Source organism: Salpingoeca rosetta (assembly GCF_000188695.1).
Source record: "Salpingoeca rosetta unplaced genomic scaffold supercont1.26, whole genome shotgun sequence".
NCBI classification, from domain to species: domain Eukaryota; class Choanoflagellata; order Craspedida; family Salpingoecidae; genus Salpingoeca; species Salpingoeca rosetta.
The window spans coordinates 615181-638120 of NW_004754908.1; the positions used below are offsets into that span (position 1 = coordinate 615181).

Below are 22940 nucleotides of genomic sequence, written 5' to 3' on the forward strand. Positions count from 1 at the left end.
TTTTTTTTTTTAACCCCCCCATGGGGATTTTAATTGTTTATTTTTTTTTCTCCACAGCGTAGTACCCCGCACACACACACACACACACACACACCCCCCGCACAGAAACACAATACAATGCGCGCATGTGCAAGCTGTGAGGAAAGGAATGTGCAGTCACACCTGTCAGTTTCCGTACTTTCTTTGCACCGCCTGCTAAATGAAATGAGATAAACGACAAGAGCGTACGCGTGTGTGCTTGTCCTGAAGAACGCAGCCGATGACGTGCCGAATCCTCTGCCACGTGCCCGTGCTCAAGCTGCCGTACCGCTGGCGGTTGCCCAGTCCACAAATGGATTGGATGGAAGCATGCGAGGATGTAACACATGGAATAACAGGATGAACATGAGGACAAGCATTTGCACATGCACACAAACACACACACACACACACAAACTCTCACACGCACACAAAACCTCTCACGCGCACATGTACAACCTCTGACACGCACACAACACATACACGCATGCACACAGACGCATGCATGGGGCGCACCTCCTTGACCAGGTTGATGGTGTGTTCAACAAGCTGCTGGCACGACTGGGAGAGGTGCAGTGTGTCATGCACCACTTCCAGATGGGTCAGGGTCACTGCAAGCATCTCCTTTGCGCACTTGCATAAGGAGAATTGATACTTGACTGTCATGATCATCAAGTCAAACAGCTGCAAGCGATCAAGGATGGATAGGTGCAGGGGGCGACGGCGGTCAGTCAATGGCATATGCCATATTGTCACATCACAGGGCAATGTCAAATGTCATATTGTCACATCACAGGGCCAACAAAGCACCAAGCAACGCACACAAACTAGCAATCAGCGAGGAACACAAATGCACACAAATGCACTGGTTCAAATAATGGCATCCGGAATCTCGCACACATGACATGAGCGTTCGAGACTCCAGTCTAGCACCTTGGACAAGCTCTTGGCATTGAGGCGAATGATGCTTGCTTGGGAAAAGTGGTCCAGCATGGACATGAGCTGTGCTTGGTCGTACATTGGCTGTGGCTTGAACAGCGTCTCGATGAACTCACGATCAAACATGGCCGTCACAAGATCACTTCGGACTGCATGCCAGCGATGTTTTGTGTTGGTGTTTGTTAACGTGCGTGCGCGCGTGTGTGTGTGTGTGAAAGGGTAGTTGTGCGCATGCACATGTGGGTTGAAAGCGAGGCAGTCACCTGTGACCAACAACCAACCACAACTCCACAAAGCATCATGCGAACAGATACACACACGCACTCACACGCACACACACAAACAGGCACTCACACTCACACACACACACAAACAGGCACTCACACTCACACACACACACAAACAGGCACTCACACACACACACACACACACACACACACAAAACAACAAATACATACACCACCGCACATCAAACAGCAACGCACCTCTGGCTGATTTCTCTGCATCCACACCCTGTGCAACAAGTCGTTCCTCAATCACATACAGCATCTCGCAGTTGAGATTCAGCAACAGCACAGGCAGCGCGCAGCGGGCCATGGTGTGACCTTCTTTTGCTTGCTCTCGCTTGCTCTGGCTTGCTCTGGCTTGTGCTTGGTGCGAGCTGGTGTCCTCCTTTGCTTCTTGCTTGCTTGCTTGCTTGCTTCCTCTGTTTGTATCCGTTGCAGGCAAGGCAAATTTGACTTTTGATGAACACAACCACAACAGCACACCAACAATACGCGCTCCAGCATTGGCAGCACGTGACGGACTTGGCCCACGCAGTCCATGCACACACACACACACACACACACCTGGCAACACCCGCGACACACAGCACCCGTCCTTTTGCAGTACGCTCCTTTGTCACGTATGACACACAAAGGGGAAACAAGTTGGCTGGTAGTCCCACCCTTGCACTGCTGACACTGTTTGCAGCAGAGGAATGGATGAGCGCCATGCTGCCAGTTTGGCGCCAACAGCTGCGGCGCGACCGGCAACGGGCCAGGTGTTCGACAGCGTGCTGCGAGACTCAAACCCAGCACAGCCAGCAGATCTGAGGACGCCAAGTTCCTTCTATTTTGTCGGCGACGGCCCTTGCCAGCCGCTCATCGATGCCCTAACGGCTCACTACGCTGGCAGTGAGGGCGCCGTGGATGCAGGTGTCCCTCGGCGCGTGGCTGCCACCAACATCAGCCAGACGACAATCACCGAGACAATCAAAGCGGGACAAAAGCTCTACGCTGCACTGCAAGCCCTGGAAGCATGCATGCAGCCAGCCATCGATGCTCGCAGCCTCCCGGATCACCTCACAAAGCACCAGCTGCAGCTCATTCGCACCGTCTCCCAGACCATCGACCCTGGGCTGCCGTGGCTGTACGTTCCCGGTGTACTGGCAGCAGCACCACCATCTCCAGCAGCAGCTCAGCACATCCGCGCTCAGCCTCCCGACTCAAATGCAGGCCACCCCACAACAAGCACTGCCAGCACTGCCAGCACGTCTGCAGCTGCGATACCCCAATTCTTGCAGCGCGCGGAGACCATCCTGTGCACTGCGTGCTTGGCAAGCCTTCGGCCAGCTTCATATGCACACCTGGGACCCGCCATCCTCAGCAACGGCATCACCATGGGACTAGCTCTCGCCACAGCTTTGTTGAGCTCTGGCCTGTCCGTTGCCGGCACGCTCATCAACCACGGCGCCCTCGCGTGTGCCGTTGCACTCATCCAGGGCGAGGCGACCAGCTTCCGTCGAATTGGCGCCAAAATCCTGCACGAAGCAGCACGCACCATCTCTGGTGCCCGCACCCTGCTACTGCCCATTGACTCACGCTCGGCACAGCTCATGTCGCCCGGCACTAGAAGCAGCAGCAGTCGGGTGCATGCACAGCATCTATCCGCGGCCGAGCAAGCCGTTCAGCAGGGCGACGGCCACGGCCACGATGACGGCCACGACGACGAGGATGGCCCGCCAACAGCGAAGCGAGCCAAGTTGACACACGCAACTCCCACCACCGCCGTCTCTCCCACCCATGCTGCAGCCACGCTATCAACACCAACCGTACAGTCAGCACAATCAGCAGCGGTGCCACAAACAGCAGCAACGCCGCCACAAACAGCAGCAACGCCACCGACCGAGTATAGCGAAACATGGCTGTCCCTCTTGCAGCACTTGTGCACACAAGCACCAACGATCATCACCACGGACGATGCTGGACAGCAGGAGTGGACGCGGGACGTTGAAGCAGCACTGAGGCTTGCACGCTTGCTTGTGCTGATGGAGAGGAAGCTCGACAGCCCCAGCTCTGGGTATACTACGTTGCATGAGCTGTGCCAGCACCTTTACGGCGAACACACGAGGATACGCACGGCAGCAGCACCCCTGCCAACACCACCAATACCACCACCACCAGCACCGCAAATACCACCGCCAGCACCAGCATCACCATCGCTATCTCTGCCAGCAGGTGTGCCTGCAATTAGCGACGAGTGCGTTTTGTTCATGCACAGCACGGGCCTGCTTGCGAAGCTGACACAGTTCACGAGCTCGCTGGCCGCGTTTCTTGAGGAGGCGGAGGACAGCAACGACGACAGCGTGCTCGAGCACGAGCAGGAAGATCTGGCGAGTGGCAGCGTTCCTCACGACAGCGACAGCGACAGCACCAGTGGCAGCAACAGCGGTGGCAGTAACAACAGCAGTCGTGATCCAAACAGTGGCTGCAATGCATACAGGAGGAGTTGCAGTGCAAGTAATGGCTCGCGTTCTCAAACGACGGACTCGTGCATCGGCGGGGCGTGGCGTGTGCAGGACGTGCCATATGTGGCCGCTGCCAATGCCTACAACCGCATGAAGACACTGTTGCTGCTGCTGCTGCGCTCACGGCAAGGGTTGCTCTATCTTGCACGCCATCTGCCCGTGGTCCGCGTGCTTGTGGTGCAGCTGAGGGCCCTTGGCGACCAGCTGCACTTTGAAGGAGGCGACAACGACATCACCACGCTGCTGCCGCCGCACGCGTATCTGCTTGGCGCCCGTGACGTGTGCATGCGTGATGCACATGCGGCAGCTGGCTGGTGCCTGTGGAAGGGTGCGCCACAACCATTCGCTGACACCGCCAACTCAACCCACAATGGCAGCGGTAGCGGAAGCAGCACCAGCAACACGACCTCATCTCACCGCACACACGGAACCACCACCACCACCACCAGTGGCAGCAGCCATGCTCCAGCCCCGACTGCTGCTGCACCGTCCTTGCCCACGTTACCGCCACATGCGCTCTCACGAGAGCCGTCGCCACCGCCACCAATCGCATGCCCGCCAACCGCGCTGGCCATGCTCATCTCGCAGCACTTGCACTGCGTGATGCTGGCTGACACGCTCATGGCCCACCGCCCCGTGCACGCCGTGTTTGACATTGGCAGCGACGCCGTGTCCACACACGCGCTCCTGCTCGCCCTGCGCAACACATACGCATTTGTGGAGACGGACGCGCACCAGCACACGCTGGCGACAGTACTGCATTACCTCGGTGCAGTGGACTGGCTGCTGTGCGCGTACATGGCTTGTTTCCGGCGCATGGAGGGTTTCCACGCTGAGCAACTGCGCAGCAGCAACCGCAATCACGATGATGATGCTGTTGCCACAGACAGCACACGCCACCGCCGTCACGCTGGGGGCAACGGGCACGCCAGTAGTGGTGACACACGCCGTAACCCCCGCGATCAACATGCACAACACGCCTCCCCCACCTCACAACCTCACAGCAGGCAGCTCGGGCGCCCTCGTGCTGACTCTACATCGAGTGGCAATGCCCGCAGCCCGTGGCGTTCAGCGGAGGCGTTTTGGCAGGAGGAGCTTGGCTCCCACCGCAATCACCACCACCGCGACCACAACCACAACCACAACCACGGCAGTCACGAGCCAGCCCACAATGCCAACGCTCAGGACAGTGCGAGTGAGGAAGAGGCGTACGTTGGGACGCTGGCTGTGTTTGGCCTGCTGTGCGAGAAGATTGTGCTCATGTGTGCGCGTGAGCTGCCGGCAGGCACGGCGGCGTCTGCCCATGCCGCGTCGCTCGCTGTTATTCTCAAGCAGTCGCGACGAAGCGATGATGTTGTGAAGGAGCTGCTTGAGTGGGCTGTCCCCACGCCATCAACACCCGGCGATCTACTGCGCACCATTCGGTCCATTGGCTCCCTCGTCAATGAGTTGTCCCCGTCAGCCCTCGACAACGACCCTTCAGGTGCATCGTCGCACCAGTACCAGCAGTATCACCACCACGAGCACAGCCGGCACCGCGCGCGCGAACACGGGTGCCGCAGCCAGGCGTCACGTGGTGCACACAGCAGGCACGCATCCGACAGCCAGCACCTGGCACTGCTGTATCGCCTGCGACGTGTGCGCGCATGGCTGCAGAGCGCTGCGCCATCATCATTCCCGCCCGACACGCGACTGGGGCTCGTGGTTGAGCGCGCGCCACACGACATTTGCGCCGCCCTTGCATACGGAATGCAGGCGCTGGCTGTGCACGTCAACGACAGAGCAGAGAACGATGATGACGATGGCGATGAACGCGGCAATGAGCGGAACACCGGTCGTGATGGCAGGCGGGCAAGTGGTCGCCGTGCGGACGATGATGAGAGAGGGGGTGGCGATGGTAGTGGTCACCGTAGCCACCAGCACAACCCGCGCCACCGTCGCGATCGCCACCACGACCAACGACACCAGCGGCAGTCGCCACCACGGCACCGCCCCGGTTCCAGAGACGACAAAGGCCGCAGAAGCTGGAGTGATCTTGATGCATCTACTGGAAGCGGGGCTGAAGACAGGAGGAGAGAGGAAAGACGTAGCAGCAGAGAAGGTGGTGGCGATAACAGCGGCGGCAGTGCTGGCCGCTGCTTGGAACAGCGAGAGCTCGACCAGTGTGTGTTGATTGCCATTTCCCAGCAGGCGTGTGATGTGCTGGCGCTGCTGCTGAGCCGCCTCCACCCGAACAGCCGCCATCACGTGGATGCACGCAACCTCGCCGTGTTCTTCCTGCACTTGAATGAGCTTGTGTGCACGGAACAGCCACTGAGCTTGCTTGCGCAATCGGGCGTGCACCCCGTGACGCTGCGCACGGCACACCTTCGTCAGCTGTATGCATCTGCGTGCGCGCTTGTGCGAAACCACCTTCCGCCCGCCACATTCTCCTGCTCCGATCATGAGTCGAACATGTTGCAGCAGCTGCAGCAGAGGGCGTTGACACGTGCCAGCGCACATATGGCCGCTGCTGCCATTGCAGTGCAGCATCTTCTGGCGGTGCACGCTCAGCCCCATGTCCATGTGCTCCAGCTGCTTGGACGGCTGATGAAGGCAACGCAGTCCACGTCATCCACCGCGCTCGTATTATTTCGACGCACGATGCTGTTCCTCGCATCCTCCACGTCCACTGCCACTGTTACGTCCAGCATGCCATCAACCTTGCCATCTGCCTCCGCCTCCATCCCCTCCACATCCACGTCCATGTTCACCTCTCGCGTGCGTGCAGAATCACACCTGCAGGCCTCTTCTGCCGCGCGCCCAGATACAAAAGAGACTCCGTGCGCGTGTGCACTCACATCAGCGGCTGTGCGGCTCCTTCAACGCGAGGTTGAGCATGCGTACAGATGCGCTGTGCAGGAGCTGGTGATGCCGGCGTGTGCAGAAGGCGTTTGCATGCACGCTCTTCTCCGCGCTGTGTTCACCCTGACGCCATCCCTCTCCAATGCAACCATTCTCAAACTCGAAAGGCTGCGCGCACCACACAAGCGCCAGCAAGAACGACGACAACAAAGTCAGCAGCATCATCAGCAGCAGGGCGGCGTGAAGATGGAAGAGGGTGATGATGATAGTGATGGTGCTGGTGGTGCTGGTGATGTTGGTGGTGGTGAAATTGGTAGTGACCACACCGATGATGACAGCGAGGACAGGGACGACAGCAGTGGCAGTGACAGTGCAGCTACTGATGATGATGATGATGATGGTGAAGATGAAGATGATGATGACGATGATGACGAAGGTGTTGTGCATTCCATGTACAACTGTGACAAGCAGCATGATGAGCAAGGTGCCTGCACGGAGGAGAAGCGTGGTGGCCACCAGCTACTGCCTCAATGTTTTGGCTTTGACGTGTGGGGCGGAGACGGCAATCTGATGGTGTCCAAGGAGGATATGCTGCACCAACTCCCCTGGTTGAGCGCCATCGCGCCTGTTGTCGCGTACCACCAACAACAACAGCAACAGCAACAGCAGCAGCAACAGGAGCAAGAGGAGGAGGCGGAGGACGTGGAGGACGTGGTGGTGGCGGTGGTGGTGTCCCAGGACAACATGTGCTTGGTGCTGTGCATGTTGGCGTTGTCGCTTCGCAACCCACAGTCTGCGGCAGCGGCAGCGACGCTTGATTTGCTGTCGGGAATCGTGCTTGCGCTTCCCCCAGCACACGTGTCCGCGTTTCTGCGTCATCCAGTACCTGCTTCGCTGGTGAACATGTTTGCTCCTGAGATACCCTGTGAGAACGGCACGAGCGTGCCACTGGGCCTCGTGCTGCAGGCCGTGCTGTGTGCCGCCTTTGGTACGCGGGCACAACACAGTGGAGACACCGTGTCATCCTCTCTGAATGCAACTGGGGGCGCTGGTGAAGCTGCTGTTGGCACTGTTACAGGCACTCCAGGCACGGGTGCGTTAGAGGACAGTGAAGGGGACGAAAGTAGTGCAGCCGAGAACGCGCGGGTGGCGGCTGCGTACCTGCACTGCCTCCTACTGCTTCACGCGAGAGCACCACCACCACCACCACCAGCAGCGTCACTGGAAGCATCGGCGTCAGCCAGCTTTCTGCCGGACTCGAATGCAATCGAAGCATGCATGCACAGCTGGAGCACACGTCTTCTTGATCGCCTACAAGACACGCTGACCACCCCGCATCCGCTGCTCGTGCGAGCGATTGCACTGTGCGGGCTGATTGGACCCATTCACGCCACCACCGCCGCCACCACCACCACTGCCACTACTAACGCCCCGACCAACGCCCTGGGCGTCTCAGGCAACCACGCACTGAGCAGTGCAGTGGAGATGGTGGTTGGAACAGGCTTGCGGCTGATGCTACACGCGACAGATTCAGACGATGACGACTACGACGAGGTGCTGGAGAGTGCACTGCTCTTGCTCTCTGATGCCGCCACCGACGTCACGCAGGACCGCGCCCAACTGGAGCAGGTGGGTTGCTTTGTGAAATGTGTTGCTTGTGATTGCTTCTCGTGTTTACATTATTTCGTTTTATTTGTTTTGTTTTGGTTGGCTGGTTTTGCTGTTTGTTGTGTATGTGTGAGCGTGTTTGTGAGCGTGTGTGTGAGCGTGTTGTGTGTGAATTTACGGCTGGTGTTGCTCACCATAAGTGCGTGTGCATCTGTTGTGTTGATGTTTGCAGGCGTACAACGCGCTGACATGCCTGAGGGCAAAGGGCCGACCGTTTCAAGACCCCAATGCGTGCACATATCCCCGCATTCGGTGAGCATGCATGCACGCGCGTCATGCTGCTGGTCATCAGCCTTGACATTAGCCACGCACGCACAACAACACCCACACGTGCATATATATGCCCAGGTGTAGCGCAAACACGTGTTGTTGTTTTCATGTTGGACTCACGCATACACCACCCATGCTTCCCTGGAACACGGCCGTACAACACCAACCAGTGCTGCGCTGGAACGCCTGCGCCCTGCTGCTTGTTACGTGATTGCGGACCGGCAGCCGTTGCTGCTTGGCATGGAAGACCAGTTTCCCCTGTACGTGTACAAGAGCGTACACTGGCCGGGCGACAACAGCCCAGAAAAGGTTAAGTCGCTGACGGCGTGTATTGACATGGAGGCCACAGCGCGGTTTGTGAACGATCGTTATGATATTGAACTTCGTGCAGTGAAGGAACGCCAAGACGCAGCGCGCCGAAACCAAAGGCTCTCATCAAGCGCAGACTCTGCCCCACCAACACGGTGCGCTCGTGTGTGTGTGTGTGTGTGCGTGTGTGTGTGTGTGTGTGTGTGTGCATGTGTGTGCGTGTGTGTGTGTGTGCATATTAATTACTGTGCCGTGATTCTTCGCCTCCTCTCTGGGCCTCCTGTAAACATGTATACATACCTCTGTCTCTCTGTCTCTCCGTCCCTGCCTCTCCCTCTCCCCCATCTTCCCTGCTGCATTTGTTGTCACTGTGCCAAAACAATTCTGACATGTTTCTCTCACCCATTATCTGACAGGACGGCGAGCGGGGAAGCGCTGCGGCTGGAAGGCATAGGCGGCCCCCAGCGGTTCAAGTTCCGCGACACAACACACCTGAGGCCATCGTCATCGTCGCCATCGCCATCGCCATCATCGTCTTCAGTGACCAAGCCAGGTGCACCACCACCGTCTTCACGATCCACCCGCCGCCCGCCATCGGCAGCAGCAGCAGCAGCATCAGCAGCAGCAGCAGCAGCAGCAGTAGCAGCAACACGTCGCCCGGGTCGCGGGGAGGCGTCGACCAGAGCGAGCTCGCGTGCGCCGTCCATGCATGTGGACGACTACCGCAGACTGCAGCTTGGCGAGCTTGATCGGGCGAATGCGCAAGGCCGAAGCAGTGCTGGGCTGGGCGCGCAAGGAGAAGGAGGACGGGGACGAGGGCGGGGACGCGGGCGTGCTCATGGGCGCGGTGCTCGCAGTGGTTCCATGGTGCGCGAGGGCCAGTCGCACTCGTATCCATCGCCAGCCGCTCGCGGCCATGAGGCCCCTCGCCATGAACATGACCACCGCTACCAGTACCACCACGGACAGCACAGCCAGCAGCATACCACACACGGCAATCTCAGCAGCAGCAGCAGCAGCAGCAGCAGTTTCAGCCACAGCAGGGGCAGCAGCAGGATCAGCAGCAGCAACAGGAGCGACAGAGGCAGTGCTCGCTCTCACGGCCCCGACGACGCAGCTGCCCGTTCACCGACGCGGCGCTCCTCGTCCGACAGCCACTACCACCACAACCTTCGCCAGCGCAACCATGACAGTGACCAACACTACCACTACTACCAGCACCATCAGCATCGTGAGCGCAGCAGCAGCAGAAGCAGCAGCAGGGACGGGTACTCACCCACGCGGCGGCCACGGTCACTGTCGCGACCACGAGAGCAAGGCCGTGGCCACCACTCGTATGCACCGCGTTCAACGACGCCGCGGTAGCCTACGCATACAGACACTGAGAGACAGCCACACAAACAAACACACACAGGCAGACAAGGCAGTCACCGAGAGACAGCCACACACAGTCACACACAAACGCACGCACACAAACACACACAAGCAGACACTGAGAGACAGCCACCCACACACACACCTCCACACACACACACACACACACACACACACACACACACACACACACACACACACACACACACACACACACACACACACACACACACACACACACACACACACACACACACACACACACACACACACACACACACACACACGACCAGATTACAGACAGGATAAAAAGTATTTTAATACCAACAATAAAAAATAGTTGTGTTGGAGTACCGGGTACCTGTTTTCAGTCCCTTGACCATTGGCCTTCAACGGAACGACAGCCAACCAAAAGAACAGCACAGCACGGCAGCACGCACGGCAGCACAACAGACAAGCCTGACCCCCTCCTCCCATCCACACACACACACACACACAAACAAAACCGCGCCGGATCATCATCGCTGAGCGAGCCAGCTGCGACATCGTCTCTGTGTCTTGTGTTTGCGTGCTTGACCGGACGTCACAACATCACATCACTACAGTTTTGGGCCCAAAGCAGACAACCCCCCCCAGCCTCCTTCCTTCCTCTCTAGCCTCACATCACAGCAGCAGACTCGCGCAGCTGCCTCTGTTTGTTGGTGTAGCAGTTATTGTTGGTGTTGGGTTTTTGTTGTCTCCGTTTGATTTTTTCACACGCTGTGTCAAACCCCCTCCAACTTTTCCCCATCTCCGCCCATCCAGCCAGCCCCCCCCCCCCCCACACACACACACACAAACCCTGTACGTTTTGCTTTCGCTGTTGCTGCGCCTTGCGTGTGCGTGTGTGTCTGTGTGTGTGTGTGTCTGTGTGTGTGTGTGTGTCTCTCTCTCTCTGTGCGTGTGTGTGTGTGTGTGTGCGTGTGTGTGTCTGTGTGCACAATCGTCTTAAACTGCTGTCAGACCCTTCCCATCTCACGACATCCCGTCTCCCTATGCCCCATGTCCCTTCGCCCTCGCCACGCCTGCTGTTTGCATTCCCCCCCCCCCTGGCCCATCTCCGGTTTTCGTATTGTCTCGGCAGTCACAATGGCAAAGAGAGCCGACACTTTCAACCTCTCAGACTTGTCCAAGCTGAGCCAGGATGACCGTATCGCTGCCATGCGCATGGTCGCCGAGGGCGAGATGACCATCGACGAGGCCATTGCCAAACTCAAGACGCAAACAGGGTCTGCAGACAAGTCCATGACGCTCAAGGGCGTGGGCCACTTTGGCCGCGGCTTTGCCCGTCGTGCCTTCCGTCAGAACCGCGGCCGCCTCTTCCTGGACATCCGCGTGCAGAAGGCGTCTGCGTTTTGCGTGCTCACCGTGACGGTTCGCGAGGGCCGCGATCTCATTGCCATGAACAAGAACAACACCGCCGATCCACAGCTCAAGATCTGGCTCACCCCAGACGAGAAGGCCACCAAGAAGAAGTCCAATGTCCGCAAGAACACCGTCAACCCCATGTTCAACGAGACGTTCCGCTGGGAGGTGCGCACGGGCGACGTGGAGAACAGGCAGCTCAAGCTCGTCGTGTCCGAGTACAGCAAGCTGCGGCGCTCGCAGTTTATGGGCTCCATGACCTTCCCACTGGCTGAGCTGTTTGAGGATGGCCACCGCGAGGGCTGGTTCCGCCTCCTCGACGCTAAGAAGGGCGATTTCCAGTACATCCCCTTCAGGCCAAAGGTCAAGGATGACACTCAAGTCAGCGTGCGCAAGGGCGGCCAACAAGCGTAAGTGTGGGCGTGCGTGTGTATGTGTGTGGGTGTGGGTGTGTGGGTGGGTGCGCGTCATGTGTGGGCGGGTGCGCGTGATGTGTATGTGTATGTATGTGGGCATGTGTGGGCGTGTGTCTGTCACCAGGAATGCAGCCATTTCCCGGTTGTGCGGTTGCCCCTGCTTGTCGTGGGTCTGTGCTGCCGTGTCGTGGTCATGCCGTTCGACACACGCGCGTGCGCCTCACATCATCACACACCAACAAACAACAACAGACAAGCAAAGATGCCGCCGGCGCCAAGCAGAGCCAAACCCGCGCCCGCCCCTGCCCAGGAGCCTGCCAAGAGTGAATCACGTGCGCAAACCCTCTCCAAAACCCAATCAGCTGCCAAGGACTTTGGCAAAGTCGACCAGTCAACCTTCACATACCTCAAAGTACGTTGACGCTGTGCTTATGTTTGCTGGTGTTTATGTGTGTGACGGCGTAGACAAGAGAAAGAGTGTGCGTGTATTTTGTGCGTGGATGTGGATATGCCTGGGTTCGTATGTGTTTGTGTGTGGGGACGGCTGTGTTCATAATGGTGCAGGCGCCTAGCTGCCAGCTCATGGCCTTTTTTTTTTTGTGTGTGTGACGATGTTTGGTGCAGGTGCTTGGGCAAGGTAGCTTCGGTAAGGTGCTGATGGCGGAACACAAAAAGTCACGTGACGTGTACGCTGTCAAGGTGCGCCTCTCTGCCTCCCCCAGTGTCATCTCCTGCTTGTTTGCGACGCACATGTCTTTTTCGTTGTCCGTGTTTAGTCTAATGCATCCCTGCTGGGAACACACACACACACTCACACACTCACACACGCACACCCTTCTCTTTCCCGCCCCCGCCCCCTTCTTGTTTTGATACGTGGCTCCCCTTTCGATGCCTGCAGGTGTTGAAGAAAGAGGTGGTTGTTGAGGATGACGATGTGGACTGCACCATGACGGAGCGGAGCGTGCTCGCCATGGCCAGCCGCTGCCCGTTCCTGACCACCCTCGTCGCCTCCTTCCAGACCCCAGAGCACCTCTACTTTGTCATGGAGTTTGTCACCGGTGGTGACCTCATGTTCCACATCCAGAAGCTCAAGCGCTTCAGCTACGAGCAAACCGCCTTTTACGCAGGTACACACTCGGGTGTGCACGTCCACGCGACTCTTTGTGTGTGCGTGTATGTGTGCGTGAGTGTTTTCATGTTTGTGTGCGTGTGCTTGTGTTTGTGCTTGCTTGCTTGTGTGATGAGTCACAGCCTTGTTCGTGTGTGCTTCGTGCAGCACATGCAAACACACGCTCACGCACAACCGATGTGCTCACCTGTGTGCTGTCGCCCCTGCCTCCGGTTTTGCTGCAGGCGAGATTTGCCTTGGCCTCTGGTACATGCACAGCCATGGCGTCCTGTACCGTGATCTCAAGCTTGACAACGTCATGCTCGCTGGCGTAAGTTGACTCAGTTGTGTGTGTGTGTGTGTGTGTGTGTGGTCGCGACAGTGCCCTGTCTGTGTGCGTGCGTGTTTGTGCGTGTGTGGGCTTCACCATTCGTTCGCAAGGATGCGTTAGCGTGCTTGTGGAGCCGGCGTACTTCGGTTCCGAGACTCTTTTTTTTCACACTCACTCGCGTTGTTTATGTTTCCCCTCCTCATGGCATCTCTCCCTTGCACCTCCCCTCCTCCTACCAGGATGGCCACATCAAGATTGCTGATTTCGGCATGTGTAAGGAGAACATTTGGGGTGCGGGTACAACAACCACCTTCTGCGGCACCCCCGGCTACCTTGCACCGGAGATCATCCGCGAGCTGCCCTACGGCGCGTCTGTCGACTTTTGGTCGCTGGGCGTGCTCGTGTACGAGATGCTTGTTGGCGACTCGCCGTTTGAGGGCGATGATGAGGAGGAGCTCTTTGACCAGATTCTGCACCACAAGGTGGAGTTTCCCTCGCGGTTGTCTGCAGACTGCAAGGCGTTTGTGGACAGCCTGTTGACGCGTGACCCGCGCCACCGCCTCGGCTGCGGCCCTTCTGGCCAGCAGGATGTCAAGGCACACCCCTTCTTCAAGATTATCGACTGGGCGAAGCTGGAGAAGCGCGAGGTGAAGCCGCCGTACGTGCCGCGCGTGAATGATCCCCGCAACGCAGACTGCTTCGATCCCGAGTTTACAGAAGCAGACACGCGCCTGTCCCCGGCAGACCCGTACGCGATTGCCAACATTGACCAGGGCGTCTTCCGCAACTTCTCCTTCCTCAACGACGGCTACTTTGGCGGCGAGCAGGGCTCTGCCAAGGTTGTGGAGGACCCGCTTGTGCGTCGCCCGGCGCTGTTTGACTATGCGTGGTACCGCCCCGATCTCCCACGTGAGGAGGCAGCCAGGAACCTCCGCGGGAAGCCCGTCGGCACCTTCTTTGTCCGCGAGTCCTCCAGTCAGCCAGGGTACGTGCGTGGCGATGATGATGGTGGTGGTGGTGGTGGTGGTGGTTGTGTGCCTGCCTTCGTGCGGGTCTTCTTGTGCTTGTCTTCTTGTGCTTGTGCTTGTGTTTGTGTTTGTGCGTGTGTGCTCGTGGCTGTATCTTTCTGCGTTTCTGTGCTTGTGGTATTCATGTGGCAGTCCTCTCACATGCTCTTCTCCACTCCCCGACGCCCTCTTCTTCTTACCCACACCTGCTTTGTGTTGTTGTTCTCGGTGCTCTTGCGCGCGTGCAGATGCTATGCCATTGCAATGGTGTCTGAGAACAACAAGATTTGGAACGGTCTCGTGACGCCCAGCATCACCAGCGACAACCGCACGCTGTACAAGTTGTTTGTCAAGCAGAAGTTTGAGAGCTTACCTGAGCTGATTGATTATTACTGCTCCCATCCCGTGACCACGGGGCCGTCGGGCAAGAAGCTCTGCTTGCGCAAGTAATCACTCACCACCACAGCCACATCCCTCTCTGTCCAATATCTTTGTTGGTTTGTCGGTCGAGTTGGCTGGTCAGCTGGTAGGCCGGTTGGTTGCCTGCCTGCCTGCCTGCCTGCTTCACGCACTGCCAGTTTCTTCTTCCATTCTCGACAGGAGCCACCAATAGTCTCCTTCCGTTTTGCCTTTTTGTTTTATGTTACGTTGTTGTCCCGTCACACATCAGAAAGTCAAGTTCAACTTCCCCCCTCCCCACTCCCCTGCCTGTGTCGCTTGTCACCTATTTGACTCTTTTGTGCTTTTCCGCTTCCCACCTGTTCTTCTGGTCGCCATCGTGTGTCTTGTTGGCCGGCCTCCCTTTCGTGTTACTGACACAGACACGGTGCTGGCGTTCAGTGATGATGATGATGATGATGATGATGGCTTGACCTTGTTGTCTTTTTGTAGCGTGCCATTCATATCTCTGCTGCCCCTTCCTTGTTTTCCACACCTTGCTTGATGTGTGTGTGTGTGTGTGCAATGAGCGCTGGCTGTCCTCTCTTTGTGCGATGTTGTTTCTCTCTCTCTCCCCGCTGTTATCCTTATGTGGGTACCGGCCGTGCTCTGCACCTTCCCTTGTCATCGTCGTCGTCTTCTCCTGCTTCCACGTCCCTCTGTTGTTGTGTTGTCGTCGTTGTCGTCGTTGTCGTCGTTGCTGTGCTGCTTCACACGCTCGTGCGTGTGCGTATGCACATGTTCCTTCGCTCGCTTGTAGTTGCCTGCTTGCTTGTGCCTGCTTCTTTGCTTGCTTGTCTGGTTGTATGTGTGTGTGTGAGGCATGCGTGCCCTTGCATCAGTCCAGTCCAGTCCAGTCCAGTCCAGTCCATACACGCGATCATGGATTCGCCAAGTCGTGCGCGAGACGAGGAGTCGGGGGGGGGAGTGGAGAGACTGGAAGGCGACGCAAACACACACTCACACACACACACACACACACACACACACACACACACACACACACACACACACTGCACGTGCATGGGATAGGTCCATCTTTCACTGGAAGGACTGGCACAAGCGCATTTCGCACACACAATCACCATGGAAGATGGCGGTTTTGTGATGGAGGATGACGAGAGCGTTGGTGACCTGGACGAGGAGGAGGAGGAGGAGCAGGAAAGCTCGTCGCCAAGTGAAGACGAAGGCGAAGGTGACGAGGAGCTGGTAGTGAGCGGGACAGACGTGTTGACGCTGGTGGAGGATGAGGAGGGTGACGACCAAGAGGAAGGAGGAGAAAAAGACGATGATGAGCAAGGGTCCTGGCACACGTTGCCGGAGGCTGAGGCGATCAAGATTACCGCCATCAATCGGCTCCTCAAGGCACGGCGCCTGCGATCCAAGTATGAGCGAGACATCCTTCGAATCATGTCGGAGCTGCAGCTCGATGGCAACACCATTGCCCGGCACATGGACATCAAGACTGCGTTTGGTGAGGCACATTGTGTGTGTGTGTGTGTGATGTGCTTGTGTGTGTGTGTGTGTGTGTGTGTGTGTGTGTGTGTGTGTGTGTGTGTGTGTGTGTGTGTGTGTGCGTGCGTGTGTGTGTGTGTGCTTTGTGTGTGCTTTGTGTGTGATGTGTGTGTGATGTGTGTGTGTGATGTGCTTTGTGTGTGTATGTGTGTGTGATGTGCTTTGTCTGCTTGCTTGATGCGTCTCTTTTCGCGGCATGTGGTTACATTCACGTGCTGTTCTCAACGTGCGTGCATGCTCGCGGTGACATCTCCTGTGCCAATAGCCCGTTTCCGCGACCACCACGGATGGCGTGGACTCAACTACACACACTTGCTGGCACAGTTTACCGACTTTCATGGCCACGATCTTACCGTGGCCACAAAGGCTCGACTGGTTGAATGCGCATGTGGCTCGAAGAAGAGAAGGCAACGCGGTGCACGAGAGCTCTTCATTCTCCGCCTCTTTCAGGTATGCTCGCAAGTGCGCGCGAGAGTGTGATGTGTATGTGTATGTGTGCAGCTGTTCAAGTGTGGAGTGTCAAAGCCCACTCTTCCTTTGTGTTTGCATTCGACGTGGTGTTCGTTCGTGTGGACTTGGCTACGTTGGGATCATGCCTCTCCTGTTGTGATCATGCCTCTCCTGGTGCGTGTATTGTAGTCATGTTCCCCCGAGGAGCTATCTGAACTGAAGTTGCAACTGCAGTCATCCGTCATCAACCTGTCACGTATCCTGGACCAGCACATGACTGACCGTCAATTGAGGCAGCGATTGTACACCATCATCGCTGAGAAGGCGCACAAGTATCGTCAGCAGCACGCAGACCACCCACCGGATGTCCACGTGCTCTCTGATATTGATGGTGAGCACGGAGTGTGTATGTGTGCGTGCATGTGTGTGCGTGTGCGTGTGCGTGTGCGTGTGCGTGTGTGTTTGTACATGCATTGGCTGGTCCGTGTGTGCTTGCATCTTCTTCTCACCACGCATTCACACACACATACACACACATACACATACATACACATACACATGCACATACACAAACACACACGCACACATACACATACACATACACATACACATACACACAAACACAAACACACACGCACACACGCGCACACGTAGATACGTTTGTGCATAGTGGGTATGGTCTCGGCGGGCCAAAGTACCCCAAAGGAACGGTGCTGCCTGGTGCACTTTCACTGCTGAGTGCCGTGAGCACACGTGTGGCGTTTGTCACGGCCCGTCCCGCGTTTGTTGAGCGGCGCACGTTCCACTCTCTCCAGCGCATGGGCGTGACCGCCTCTGTGCTGTGCGGCCACCTGAGTGACTCACTCCTCATCCCGCTGGCGCCCGCCTTCTGCAACAGCCGCATCAGCTCAACCAAGGTGCGCAACGTCGTGCGCTACTCCCTGCTCTTCCCAGAGTGCCGGTTCGTGTGGTTTGGGGACAGCGGGCAAGGAGACGTGCTCACAGCACTTGAGCTGCTACAGCAAGCCCAACAACAACTACAGCAGCAGCAGCAGGAGCAGTGTGCGCACGAGCGTGTCAGTGTGTCGAGTGTATTGGGTGAAGCTGAGCGTGGCGGTGACGGCGCAGGGAAAGAACCAGCGTGTGGCAGAGGCGATGTCGGCAGCGGTGGTGAGCGACGGAGGAGCAGGCATGGAAAGGCGAATCGGCTGTTTGGGGGCCAGGGTCTGGTAGCCGCGTACATACAAGACGTGGTGCTGGAGGACGGGGTCACCTTTAAGACACCGCATGAGGAGCGGAGGAGATTGGCGGCCTTGGGCGTGCACGTGGTGGACAACTACATTGCTGTTGCTCTGCACATGCACTTGAGTCACAGCCTGTTGACGCCGGAGCAGCTGTCTCGCGTGGCGCGCGGGGCCATTGCCGATCTCAAGGCGGCTGCTGCGGGTTTCACTCGCCCCGGGGTGAAGGTGGCGCGCTTCAACGAGCACCGCACCCAGCTCGAGCGCGTCAATCACGTGTTGCGCAAGGCGAAGCTGCCGGAGCTCATGTTCAAGGACATTGCGCCCACGCCGCCATCCCACCTGGCGGCACTCAATGCCTTGCTCAAGGAGCTTCCCCTCGCCTCGCTTGCATAGCACATCCCCTGTCCTTTGCGTGTGTATGTGTATTGTGTGTGTGTGTTGTTGTAAGGCTTGTGTCATGCCACCTGCTGTGTTACGATAACGATAACAGGGGTGATGTGATCAGTCCTCATTGATTTGGTAGCAAAGGCATCGTCGTCCGTCACATCATCGCACCAACACAACTGTCAGAACTACAATCCCAACAACACACAAACACAAACAACACAAGCCACGTGCAGTGATGATGGTGGGTGCGCGGTGCTTGCGGCGGGTGGCGTACTGCCTGCTGTGTGCTGCGCTGTGCCTGGTGGGCTTGGCTGTGTTGCTGGCCGTGCTCTCTCCCTACGACACGGAGGTGGTGGTTGATGTGCTGCTGGGTCGCGACCTTCGGGAAGGCAAAGGCGTGCTGCGGCAGGTGGAGAAGCGCAGGCGCGCAGAGGAATCGCTGCGAGAGCTTCACGAGCGACGAGATCGGCAGCAGCGGGAGATAGCCAGTGTTCTCTCCGCCAGGGCGCTGCCGCGCTGCTCAAGTGTGCTCCAGCAAGACACAGGCCTTCTCCATATCACAGGCAACGCCTCTCTCGTTGACAAGGCTCTCGTTTCCCAGCTCACCCAACAGCCCCACGAGTATGCACACAGCCATACACATGTGCTTGTATGTGTGTGCATCTGTGTGTGCTCGCGTGTGTGTGCGTGTGCATGTGTGCGTGGCGAACACATGTCACTGTGCAGAGCTCATTATCGCACACTCTCTCATTCACACACACACTAACACACGCTCAAGCACACACTCACACAAACACTCACGCACACACACACACTAACACATGCATCAAGCCTGCTCTTGTCACGCGTCTGGCTTAGTGCACTAGTGCACTGTTGTATGCTCACTGGATGTCCCTCTCCTGCACATGCGTCCTCGTGTCAGGTACTGTCTGTATCAGTGCGGACCAAGGAGATGCTGCAGTGATGCGTATCGTCGACTCCCTTCCCCAGCCGCAGCTGCGCCCTCCTGGTACATGCACGGTTTAGTGCGCGCCTGCGTGTTTCTGTCTACCCTGCCTGCCTTGCACTGTATCTCTGCCTTTCTGTGTTTGCGTATCCGTGCCTGCAGGCAACGCCTGGCCCATCTTCTGAGCCACTTGTGTGTCATTGCTTGTCTGCAGGCTCGAGGTTGCTGTAGATGCGATTGACGGGGCAGCCCTATCTGAGCTGGACGTCACGCTGGTGACACAGGTGAGCTTGTGTCATTGATCATTTGAGCACTGCCTTGCTACGTCTGCCTCGCAAGATGTACCCTCACAACGCGAACATCATGCTCGGACAGTCATGCAGGCTTCTCACTCTCGTTGTACCCTTTGTCTATGAGTAGGAGCTCATTAGCGACACACACACACACTGTCTTGCTCTCTCTCTCAATGATTTGCAGGGCACTCTCGATCGAGTGCATGTGGTTGAGATGCTGTGCAGGGCCTGGCGCGGGCCCAAGGTGGTTGTCTTTGCCGTGCGTGAGGCGGGAACAGAGCACCCACAGCTACGCACACTGCAATCAACGTGTCACAACGCAAAGGTCACCATAACACACGCACACACACACACACGCACACACACACACACACACACGCACACACACACACACACACACACACACACGCACGCACACACACACACACACACACACACACACACACACACACACACACACACACACACACACACACACGTTCAAGCCGATTGCCTCTCCACCTTTGCCTGCATGCAAGCAAGTAGCCAACCAAGAGGTGGCTTGGGGCACACACGCATCACCTTTTCGACATCCAAACTTCCCCTGCACCACCTTGGTCTCTCATCAGCACGCATGCACGCACACATGCACGTGCCCCCCCCCCCCGTACAGATTGTGGCTGTGCCCATAACAGAGAGCAGCGACTTCTACACGTCACGCTTTCGCGCAAGCGATCCAGCAGCACCCCCGGTGATCCCGATCAACACGCTTCGAAACCTCGCTGTCGACCTTGCTCCTACCAACTTTATCTTCACAGTGAGTCAGAGGGATGGGTGGAAGGGGTGGTGGGATGAGGGCAATGTTGACAAGGGGCGAGTGCGTGGAGTGCTTCGGCACGGTGTTTGGAGCCGCTGTTGGGTGGCCATCAATCAGGGAGGAGACATTGCATCACACCGTTTGTATGAAGAGATGTGGTGACACAGTGCTGAAGTCCTTGTCACTGAGCTCTGCACAACAAACCTATACATGCACGCACACACACATACACACATTTTCTCTCACTCACATACACACATTCACACACACATATACACGCACATACACACGCATTCTCACACACACGCACACACACATACACATACACATTCACACACACTCTCTATTCTCCCTCTCTTCTCCTGCAAGTGCGACATGGACTTCCTGCCGAGCGCATCTCTGTACGATAGCCTGGTCACGAGGTATTTGCCGTTACTGGCTGCCATTGATCGTCCAGCGCTTGTTGTGCCGCACTGGGAGCTGCTGCGTTGTGGTGGCAGCGCACCACCACCGGTCCCGACAACGTTTCAGCAGCTGGACAAGATGGCGATGGCTGGTCTTGCACGCCCCTTCCACTGCGACCCAAAACTCATCGTCCCGGCTGCCACTGAGCTGGCCACCCCATCCTCATCGTGCATGGAAGGGCGCGCCGTGTGGTGGCGTGGTATCGAAACCACGCAGTACTACCGCTGGCTCAGGGAGTCACGCGCGCACATCCAGGGGTTTTATCGCATCGCCACAGGCGGGCCGATGAAGGACATCTTCTATGAACCATTTGTGGTCGTGAAGCGGAAGGACGGGGTCTCTGGCGCAAACCTACCGCGTTATCCAGAACACTACGTTGGTGAGCGCTGGGGTGTCAGTTGGGGTGCGAGAGAGTGACACCATGTGGTTTTGTTGTCTGGTCTGTTGTCTGGTCTGTTGTCTGGTCTGTTGTTTGGTCTGTTGTTTGGTTGTTGTCTTGTCTGTTGTCTGGTGTTGTTCGGTTGTGGTTATACGTTGCTGTATGGGCGCGTGTGCTTAGTGTACTTGCGAACGCGGTGTACCTGTGTGCCTGTGTATGTGTGTGTACACGAGTGAGTGCTGGGCCGAGGGTCACCAACGTCTTCAAATGGAAACATGCTCACACAGCATCTCGTGCGCCGCACATTCATTGACCCCGGTGTATGTGTATCGTTGCGTCTGGTTCTCTTGCTGCTGTTTGCAGGGCGCTACAAGAACAAGATTTCGTTCATCACCCGCTTGCGTGCCCACCGGTTTCAGTTCTTCACCCTGCGTGGCGAGTTCCTGGTGCACTTCCCCCACGACACATCCAAGCGATCAAAGCCGTACATGCAGGAGCACCTGCAGGCCATGCGTGCGCTGGACGAACTGGACAGGAGCGACCTGAACGACGAGGTGTGGACAGTGGGTCCTCAGCCTCCACTGCAGCCGTCCCCACCGGATGACGGCGTTCATTGCATCGATGATTGACGCATGATCAGGCTGACATGACAGGCTATGTAGTTTCTTGTTTAACTTTCGTGGGCGCATCACGTTATTGGCCAACAGATCCGTCGCAGCACGAACAATAAACAATCCAACCAACGACCACGCGACTCAACAGACCCACCGGGACACGGACAGACAAACCGCAAGCACACTCAAGCACAGGCAAGAAGGGTGCAATCAGTGCACTCAAAACAAACGCGGAAACGGTAAAGTGTGGCGAACACCGGGTGCACGGTGCGAAATCATCATGACGCAACAACAGCTGTTGCCGTGTCCAAACCATTGTCACCAGAAGCAGTCGTACCACTCGCCTCCTTTTTCCCGTCATCACCACCACCACCCTGGTCATTACCCTCATCGCCAGCCTCTTTGTCACCATTCTTATCGTCAGCCCTGTCACCGCTCTTTTCACCATTGGCAGTGATAGTGGCAGCGGTCTTGACGCGCGACATGAGCGAGCCCAAGCGGTTCACCATCTGCGCAACCAAGTGGATTCGTTGGTTGATCTGCTTCTTGTTTCCAGACTTGACCACGGCATCGTGTGGGGACAGGGGCCCGTGCTGCTTCTGCATGGCCTCCACCAGCCGCGTCTCCTCCTGCAATGCCGCGCATGGATTGTGAGCGCAGCAGCGGTGGCGTGTGCAGCAGAGCACACTCGATGCGAGCACCCCAGCAGCATGGGTGGAATTCAAGAGACGGCGACGCAGACAGAGAGAGATAGGGAGAGACGCACACCCACCCACACACCCACCCACACACCCACACACACCCACCCACCCACACACCCACACACACAACCACAAAACCAACCAAAATGTTCTAAAACATAAATAGATACATACAGACAAACACAAAAACAATCACTCAGTGCCTCAACCCCAACGTGCGGTATATTAATATA

At 57.2% G+C, this 22940-nt stretch overlaps 6 protein-coding genes across 6 annotated transcripts in view; 4 read left to right on the top strand and 2 right to left on the bottom strand.

Moving 5' to 3' along the window:
• PTSG_09609 (uncharacterized protein) overlaps positions 1-1714 on the bottom strand; it is a 3633-nt gene extending 1919 nt beyond the window's left edge. Inside the window, exons 1-4 of the mRNA XM_004989981.1 lie at positions 1443-1714; positions 952-1106; positions 535-702; positions 229-309 (exon numbers count right to left, since the gene is read on the bottom strand). Of these exons, the coding sequence (XP_004990038.1) occupies positions 229-309; positions 535-702; positions 952-1106; positions 1443-1554 (516 nt within the window). The 5' untranslated portion in view covers positions 1555-1714. The remainder of the gene's footprint in view (positions 1-228; positions 310-534; positions 703-951; positions 1107-1442) is intronic.
• Positions 1715-1939: 225 nt separating this feature from the next.
• PTSG_09610 (uncharacterized protein) lies at positions 1940-10204 on the top strand (the record flags this gene model as incomplete). The annotated part of the gene is made up of 4 exons (XM_004989982.1): positions 1940-8221; positions 8433-8512; positions 8701-8994; positions 9256-10204. The coding sequence occupies 4 exons, from the start codon at positions 1940-1942 to the stop codon at positions 10202-10204; spliced, it is 7605 nt and encodes a 2534-aa protein (XP_004990039.1).
• Positions 10205-10514: 310 nt separating this feature from the next.
• On the top strand, positions 10515-15803 carry PTSG_09611 (serine/threonine protein kinase). Its single transcript, XM_004989983.1, has 8 exons — positions 10515-11056; positions 11337-12027; positions 12286-12445; positions 12658-12732; positions 12932-13160; positions 13387-13472; positions 13712-14457; positions 14728-15803. The coding sequence occupies exons 2-8, from the start codon at positions 11342-11344 to the stop codon at positions 14927-14929; spliced, it is 2184 nt and encodes a 727-aa protein (XP_004990040.1). The 5' UTR covers positions 10515-11056; positions 11337-11341; the 3' UTR covers positions 14930-15803.
• Positions 15804-16003: 200 nt separating this feature from the next.
• PTSG_09612 (uncharacterized protein) lies at positions 16004-18709 on the top strand (the record flags this gene model as incomplete). Its single annotated transcript, XM_004989984.1, has 4 exons — positions 16004-16391; positions 16698-16882; positions 17072-17273; positions 17537-18709. 4 exons carry the CDS (start codon positions 16004-16006, stop codon positions 18517-18519), a joined length of 1758 nt encoding a protein of 585 aa, XP_004990041.1. The 3' UTR covers positions 18520-18709.
• Positions 18710-18748: 39 nt separating this feature from the next.
• Positions 18749-22132, top strand: PTSG_09613 (uncharacterized protein; the record flags this gene model as incomplete). Its single annotated transcript, XM_004989985.1, has 7 exons — positions 18749-19134; positions 19436-19522; positions 19674-19743; positions 19937-20077; positions 20405-20548; positions 20918-21392; positions 21756-22132. 7 exons carry the CDS (start codon positions 18749-18751, stop codon positions 22019-22021), a joined length of 1569 nt encoding a protein of 522 aa, XP_004990042.1. The 3' UTR covers positions 22022-22132.
• PTSG_12903 (uncharacterized protein) overlaps positions 22029-22940 on the bottom strand; it is a 4728-nt gene continuing 3816 nt past the window's right edge. Inside the window, exon 8 of the mRNA XM_004989986.1 lies at positions 22029-22635. Within this exon, the coding sequence (XP_004990043.1) occupies positions 22285-22635 (351 nt within the window). The 3' untranslated portion in view covers positions 22029-22284. The remainder of the gene's footprint in view (positions 22636-22940) is intronic.

Excerpts from the sequence above, each read along its gene's own strand:
- PTSG_09611 (XM_004989983.1), top strand. The coding sequence starts at position 11,342 with ATGGCAAAGAGAGCCGACACTTTCAACCTCTCAGACTTGTCCAAGCTG. Across the intron at positions 12,028-12,285 it reads CGCAAGGGCGGCCAACAAGC|ACAAGCAAAGATGCCGCCGG; the intron begins GTAAGTGTGGGC and ends AAACAACAACAG. Across the intron at positions 12,446-12,657 it reads CAACCTTCACATACCTCAAA|GTGCTTGGGCAAGGTAGCTT; the intron begins GTACGTTGACGC and ends TGTTTGGTGCAG.